An 8,079-nucleotide genomic window follows, 5' to 3' on the forward strand; every position below is an offset into this window, starting at 1 on the left:
CAAAGTGGGTGGAGGCAGAACCTGTTAGCAAGTGTGATGCGTCTACGGCGGTTCAGTTCATCAAAAAGGTGATTTTCCGGTTTGGCTTTCCGCACAGCATTATCACAGATAATGGTACCAATTTGTCCAAAGGTTCTATGAAGGAGTTCTGCGAACGGGAACACATCCGGCTCGATGTTTCATCAGTGGCACATCCACAGTCCAATGGTCAAGCAAAAAGAGATAATCAAGAGATCTTGAGAGGCATCAAGCCCCGGCTCATGGTTCCTTTGCAGAGAATGCCGGGTTGTTGGGTAGAAGAATTACCATCTGTGTTATGGAGCATCAATACAACACCCACCAGATCAACAGGATACACACCGTTCTTCATGGTTTATGGAGCGGAGGTGGTTCTCCCCAGTGATATCCGTCATGACTCACCTCGTGTCACGGCTTATGTTGAAGCGGACAACGAGACAACACGGCAAGATGCTTTGGACCCGTTGGATGAAGAGCGTGACATCGCAGCCGCCCGGTCGGCGATTTACCAACAGGATCTTTGTCATTATCACAGTCGCCGAGTCAGAACCAGAGCCTTTCAGGAAGGAGATTTGGTGCTTCGGCTCATCCAAGATCAGACTGATATGCATAAGCTATCCCCACCTTGGGAAGGGCCTTTCGTGGTCAGCAAGAATCTGCACAACGGGTCGTAATATCTGATCGATATTTGAGAGCATAAGGACTCACGTACATCAGAGGAGGAGACTAGCAGGCCGTGGAATATAGCTCATCTTTGGCCTTACTATACCTAAGCCATTGGCTATACTTATGTACATACAATGTATATATTATGATTAAGTATAATAAACCGAAACCTCAGCTAAAGCGGGGTATCTGTTCTTTTACATCATGTGAGGTTACACGGAGTTGCTCTAAACGGCCTCCGGTTTACCCCTTGAGTTCGCTTTGCTAAAAGCATCGTGTTATATCACTTGGAGGATTGGTCGTGTCCGAACCAATACCATGCCTCTTGATAGGCGAAAGCCACCAGATCACTTGGGGACTTGGTCATGTCTGAACCAGTCATGCCTCTTGATCGGCCTAAGTCCACAGAATCACTTGGGGGCTTGGTCGAACCCGAACCATGACCACGCCATTTGGTCGGCATAAACGCCACAAGAATCACTTGGGGACCTGGCTAACTAGAACCATAGTTACACCTAACGGGAGCTTGGTCGTGTTTGGCCATGGTTACGCCATTTGATCAGCTTAAATAAATCTTTTTTGGCAAACGTTTTGTGGTTGCTTTTGCTTCATACTTTTCTTTGAAGGGGTTTTTTTTTGCTTTTTATTGTGTTCTTTAAACCGACAAAGTTTTTTAACCAATCAATTGACGGAACACAGTTCACGTCAATCCGGAGACTATTTGTCCGGTTTGATCCTTGTTGTTAACATCCTCTTATGGAGTAACATGGTGTTCATTATAACCCGGCACGGTTTACATGGTAACCAGTGTCATATACATATACAGGAGTTGTTATTTCATCCAACAGTGTGGGTTTGCAAAACTCCGCTTCAAGGTTGGCCAAGCCAACTTCACACTCAACGGTGGCAGGTATTATGTATCTCAAATTTTTTGATCATATACTTAAAATTTTGTTTTGGATGTTTTGACTTTATATATACAGACGTCATATTCCGCCTGACGTTACAACTGCGGTGGCACTTAACGAATTTCTTATTTCAGAAAGTATTTTGGAAAGTTCATTACCACAGGAAGAACAAGTTATGCGCGAAGGCATATCAACATCAAAGGTATCAGCTAGCCTATTACAAGGCAACATGGTGCCCATAATAACATAATTGTTTTTCACAAAGGAGAGACAGTTTTAAAACCGGCTTCCGGTTTAAGCTTGGCCACCAGCCTGGCCTGATGGTTGTGGGTCATCCTGCGCCGCTTCAGCTTCCGTTTCTCTACCCAGTGGCTGGAAATCCACAGTTGTCCAGTCGATTCCCATTAATGCTTGAAAAACAGCTTCGTCATGGATTAGCGAAGACGGGTCAATATCGGGAGCGTAAGTATGCTTACGGATTGGAGGGATCAGGTTTTCCGATTCAAGGATTGGTGCAGCTATTCGCTTGTTCTGGCTGTCATATTGGGCTTGATAATGAGACAAATCTGCTTCCTCAGCCAGTTGACAAGCTAGAGGACATACCTCCGGGTTTATGGCTCGCAAATCCGCTTCACCAAATTCTGACCCGTCTTCCTTCAAACTGGGATAACCCTGAGCCGCTTCAATAGGATCAAAATCCGGCACCCAGGCTTTTGCCCGGATTAAAGCATTGATTGCACCGGTTCGAGCAGCAGATTTCTTCAGCTCTTCAACCCGCGCAGGAAGCACTGACAGTTTCATCAGAGTATCTTGAATCAAACTGGGCGCCAGTTTGTTATGAGACGCGGTACAGATGATCCGCTGGGCACCAGTATACAATTCTTCAACCAAGGTATAGGCGGCTTTCAATTTCTTCCACACATCTGACCCCAAGTGACCAATGCGTGTCCCTGAAATACCATAAAAGGTTAATAAATCAGCGACTCTGTAAGAAGGCAGAACCAATTCAGAAGGCAAGATGGCTTACCAAAGATAGCAGTGGTCATGGCATGAACGTGCCGCTTTATGCTGGTCAGTTCATCCGTCACTGGTTTCAGTGCAGCCTCGGCATCCTCTGCTCGTTTGATCAAAGCGGACTTTTCAGTGGCCCAATCCGCCCGTTTCTTCTTGAAGTTCTCCTTAAGTTGTTCCATGGCGCTTAAGGCACTGGCCAATTCCTCTTTTGCCTTGGAGGTTTCAGCCTATTGGGTTTTCAGGTTTTCTTGCAGAACGATGACTTGGCTTTCTTTCGCCTTCAGCTCCGCCTGCAGGCATACAGATATATGTTTCAACAAATTGGTAGAAGGATTCAAGTACTAACCACATAACAAGTTATGCGCTTAGCACTTGGGGGCTAATGCATATTCGATCTTCGTCTTTCAATTGTCTACAAAGTCCCAAGCTCAATACAAGTATTCAACTTGGCACTTGGGGGCTAATGCATATTCGATCTTCATCTTTCAATTGTTTACAAAGTCCCAAGCTCAATACAAGTATTCAACTTGGCACTTGGGGGCTAATGGCTATTAGATCATATGTATTCTGATGCGGCAGTTTCAATTACTTAAAGTACCGATTTAACTACGCAAAGTTGAACCGGCCCTTGGGGACTACATCAGCAAATTTCAAAGCATCAAGATTTATATTATTAAGTCCCGGTTTGAAAGAATATTTCAAATCGGCCCTTAGGGGCTAGGAGAGTCAGCAAGAATAGAAGCATACAAGCAGGAAGGAGCATATGGAAGTTACCTCATATTTATCTTTCATCATATTAACCAGACCGGCTTCGTAGTCACGGCTGGTATACAGCCGGTTCAGATAGCCGAAATGGATATCTTGGGCGTTCAGAGCAGCGTAAGCCGTTAGATCAGCGTTCCACTTGCCTTTGCCAAAAGCAGCAAACTCTTCCTTGGCAGAATGCTTGGATAAAGCGACAGGGTTGCTTGGCTCAGTATGGCCAGTACTAGTAATGACAACTTCATCATCCTTGGTACCGCCGGTTTGCACTGGAGCTGTTGGCTTGTCAGCAGGGTTTGCTGGACCGGTAGAGCGTTCAATCCGGATGGAACCTGTGCTCTGATGGATAGGACCTGAGGTATCAGTAGGTATCTCTTCAGCAATAAGTTCATCATCTGGCTGCGGTGGATCATTGGGAATATCCTCAGGAATAGCCGCTTCAAGATTGGATGTTTTGCCCGGTTCAAGAATGACATCTTCTTTGGCCGCTTTGTCCAGGCGGGCCTTCTTGCTTGGCCTAGGTTTGGCCCTGAGAAGAATAACAAAATTAAATACAGCATATGTTCTAAGGCAATATACTGCAAACATCGCAATAAATATAGCTTACCCAAGCACCGTTTTGAGCGGTGGGAGCTGAGTAGCCGATGACTCGCCAGAAGATGAGTGGGAAATAACCTGATAATCGGAGTCAGACGGATTAAGAGGTTGACGAAAGCAGCCCGCTTTAGGACAAGCACTGACAAGCGAATTAGAGACCTCGGAATGACGTTTTCGAACCAGACTGTTCGGTAAACCGGCGGAGGTAACTACCTGGCCGCTGTGCCGGGTGGTGCGGCGAGCTTCGTGTTGTTGAGTCTTCATAAGAAGTTTAGGATCCAAATAAGCAAGAGGATGGAAAATTTAACTTTCTAGTTTGCCTGACGGATTTTTCGTGAAGGCAAAGTTTCTGAATCGGAAGAGAGAATAATTACCTCTGCAACATCCGTGTGGCTGGCTTCGGCATCATCCTGACAAATATCATCATCAATAAGATGCATGAAAAATAAACCAAGTGAGTCAAGCTCTACCTCAAAGTCCGGATTATCCACCTCGTCATCAGGAGCCGGATTAGAAGATGCAGTGGTTCTTTTCCGGTGGGCAGTCTTCTTCACAGCTTTAGTTTTTTGCCGGGTTGCTCTTTCCGGTTTATCTATTTTCTCTGGTTTCTCCTGCGGCAGCTTTTTGCTCCAAAACGGATCATCGCCCTGATTATGCAGACACTGATATTAAAAAGAATGACCAGACATATCAATAACAGATTCAGCAAAGAGAAAAATCAAAGTCTTACAGCTGGCGGTTTGTTGGTGGCACAGAAGGGAAGCAGGCTGGTTCTAGCGCAGACGGGTTCCGGTTCATTCAGTATCTTACGCACAGCCTCTGTGATTTCTTCACCGGAGAGCTGGAGTCTTGAATGTCACAGTGGATCATCCACACTATCAGTATATTCGCACATCAAACCGGAGCGCTGGCTAAGGGGCAGTATGCTCCATGATATCCAACAGCGAGCAAGGTTAAACCATTGGCCATAAAGGCTCTGAGCTTTGACAGCTGGGGAGCATATTTGCTTCTCTCCTGGGCAGTCAATCTTTGAGGAAAAGGATGGGTATTGCTGAGCCGCTCCGGACGAAAGCCAGGCAAGGGATTCTCATCAGCAGGGGAGGTGTCTTTGAAGTAGAACCATGTCTGGTTCCACTCCTTGGGGTGACTGTGCAGCTTGGCGTGAGGGTATGTGACCTCTTTCCTTTTTTGAATCGCCATGCCACCCAACTCCGTATTAGAGCCATCAGTAAACTCAGTACGACGGTTTAGATGGAAAAGATCTCTGAATAATTCCACTGTGGGCTCCTCTTGAAAGAACACCTCACAGAGCACTTGGAAGTGGCACATATTTGTAACAGAGTTGGGGCCAGTGTCTTGCGGATGGAGTTGGAAATCAGCTTGAACATCCCGGTAAAATTTAGAACCGGGCGGTTTAAAGCCCCGGGCTAAGTGGTCTACGAAAACAACAACCTCTCCTTCTCGAGGTGTGGGGGGGGCATTCTTTGCCAGGAGCCCTCCAATGGATGGTGTCTTTGCTGCCCAAAGCGCCAATCAGGACTAAATCGTCCAGTTGATCCTCTGTGACGCGAGAAGGGACCCAATTGCACTCATACACTTGCTTGGCCATGATGAAATCTACAAGGTACATGGATATGTGCAATGTTAAACCGGAAGCAGATCTATCTAAACCGGAGTTTTATGAAGCAACAGCATCTGGCGGTTCAACAAGGGGACTAATGATATATGATAGATTGCTTTACAAAGGTGAACCGCCTATGTGGTAAAGAGGATACAGATCTAAGGCAAGAATGACTAAGGAAGGTAAAAACAGGTTTCATAAGGTCGCAGTGAAATTTTGGATCTACCGTAAGACAGGAAAATAAAAGTATTTAGATCTAAAAGGTTGATCTCAAAGCAATTCACAAGGGACCAGATCAGTGTTTTATGCGCATAAAGGTTTTGCTTTGGTAATAGAAGATAAGCCATTACGGGGAATACACCAGGTTGGAAGTTTTATTCATGGGCTAAAGAAGAAACAAAGGAAGAACAGTGCCAGAGTCTCAATGAACTTCGAGGAACGAGGAAACCCTAGAACAGATCTGCGGGGGAAAGGATAGAAGATTTACCGGAGCTGAGGAAGAAGCGGAAGGTCGCCGCGATGCTCTGGTGTGCTCAGGTTGATGCAGCGGCCAAGGTTGAGGCACAGGTCGACGGTGGCGGCGGAGCTCCGAAACTGGGCGACGCGAGGAAGATGAAGCAGAAGGGGTCGGAGGGAAAGAGAAAGGAAATGAACCTTCGGTCCTATTTATAAAGAAAGGGATATGTCAGGCGCGAGAATCAAGGAGCCGCGAGTTTGGAAACGAAGTTGCGGCCTTAATTATCGCAGGCTTGTTAACAGGATAAGGTTCTTTATAACCAGTGACGTCACACCAGTCTACCGCGAGCAGAGAAGATGACATCACGGCGGTTCAACAAAATACAAGAAGATGTTGAAGATGAATATTTTTGCTAAGGATTGACATGAACCTGTTCAAATCAATTTGGGGCCTAATGTTGGGGATATTACTACTGGGCGTAAACCGGCCAGGACAGGCCGGGTTAACTTCATCAGTAGTTGAGTATGTTAAAAGCCCATGAGGGTAGATGAGGGCTAAAGGCCCATAATCGGTTTAAGGCCTATAGCTATAAACCGGCGTCGGTATGTAACTTGTACTATAAGTTAGGAATAGTGGAGACCGAACCGGACGTATCTATGAGCCGGTATCGGGACTCTGTAAACCGACGGGCGTCACCCATGTATATAAGGGGACGACCCGGTGGCGGTTCAAGGACAGACAACAACTCGAGACATAGACGAAGCTTGTCTGCTCCCTAGTCATTGAAACACCCATCAATTCCATCATAACTAGATGTAGGCTTTCTTCATCGAAGGGGCCGAACTAGTATAAACTCTCTTGCGTCCTTGTGTCCACTTTAACCCCTTCAAGCTAACCCGTTGCGATGGCTTCACGACTAAGTCCTTTCTATAGGACATCTGCTGTGACAAACCCACGACACTCCGGGTTTGGGGTATGCTGATCCTGAGGCACCATGCCCACCTCTCCTGACTATAGTCCTCGAGCGTCCACACTTCCATGTTTGGCACATCCCTCATCGCGGACACAGCGAGCACCCCATTCATCTCGAACAGGTGAGGCTTTCCGTAGATAACGTTGTCTGCTGCGGGCACCGGGGGTGGCGCCATCGTCCGGAACTTCTCTGACACCGTGTCAAAGGCCACCATCTTGTCGGGGTTACAAGACTTAGGTGGGTGTATCAGCCAATGCAGGCTCTCGTGGAGAGTAACGGCAGACGATTCCCGAAGCACGCCGTCGGGCATGATGTCCCCGAGCCACCGCGGCTCGGCGGCGCCGGTCAAAAGAATGTAGTTGGCGGTGTGGTCGGCGGGGATATCAACGACATGGCACAACACGCGGTACCTTCCGGACGGCCGGTGGTAATAGAAACCAAACGGTGAAACAGAAGCACGCGATGATGCCATTGGCGGTGATGGAAGGGGGGCCACTTGCCTCGTCACTGGGTTCCAGATCACGAGCGAGTCGCATCCTCGGTTGAAAAGCAGGAGCCCGTCGCAAAAGCCTCGGAACAACATGGTGGTAGGATCATAGTAGAGGACTGGTCGACCCTCCAAGTCGTCGTCAAATGGGATGGCGCAAACTGCTTTTTGATCTTGTTGTATTTGCTATTGGTGCTGCTTTTTGTTGAATAATCTAGCTGTCAGGTTAGCTGTCAGTTTCAGTTAGTTAGTCAGATTTTCTGTTAGCATTCAGTTAGCCGGACTAGCCAGATCCTGTCCACGTTTTGTGTGAGGCCAGTAGCTCAACATGCCCTGGTATCGTGGGATGGCACGATCGCGTCCGTGGGGGCGTGGCTGAAGCCACGATCACTTTTGCTTCCTGTATAAGTTCAGAGATAAACAAGAAAAGCAGCGACACTTTGCACTGCGCAAAACTCTCTCTCTCGTTCACGTTCTCGCCTGAACTCTGTAGCTCGCATGACTGCGGGACAATTGGCATCATAGCCCGTTGATCCGGGGACCATGGCCACCGACTCGCCTCCTCCGGCGGCTCCC

General features: G+C 47.4%; 1 protein-coding gene across 1 annotated transcript; it reads right to left on the reverse strand.

Moving 5' to 3' along the window:
• Positions 1–3,933: 3,933 nt before the first annotated feature.
• LOC147973494 (uncharacterized) lies at positions 3,934–7,488 on the reverse strand. The gene is made up of 2 exons (XM_087524701.1): positions 7,046–7,488; positions 3,934–3,946 (listed from the first exon to the last, which is right to left on the reverse strand). The coding sequence occupies exons 1-2, from the start codon at positions 7,486–7,488 to the stop codon at positions 3,934–3,936; spliced, it is 456 nt and encodes a 151-aa protein (XP_087380827.1).
• Between the last annotated feature and the right edge of the window lie 591 nt (positions 7,489–8,079).

Source organism: Triticum urartu, chromosome 5A (genome assembly GCF_056163025.1).
Source record: "Triticum urartu cultivar PI428250 chromosome 5A, HENAU_Tu73, whole genome shotgun sequence".
NCBI classification, from domain to species: Eukaryota; Viridiplantae; Streptophyta; class Magnoliopsida; order Poales; family Poaceae; genus Triticum; species Triticum urartu.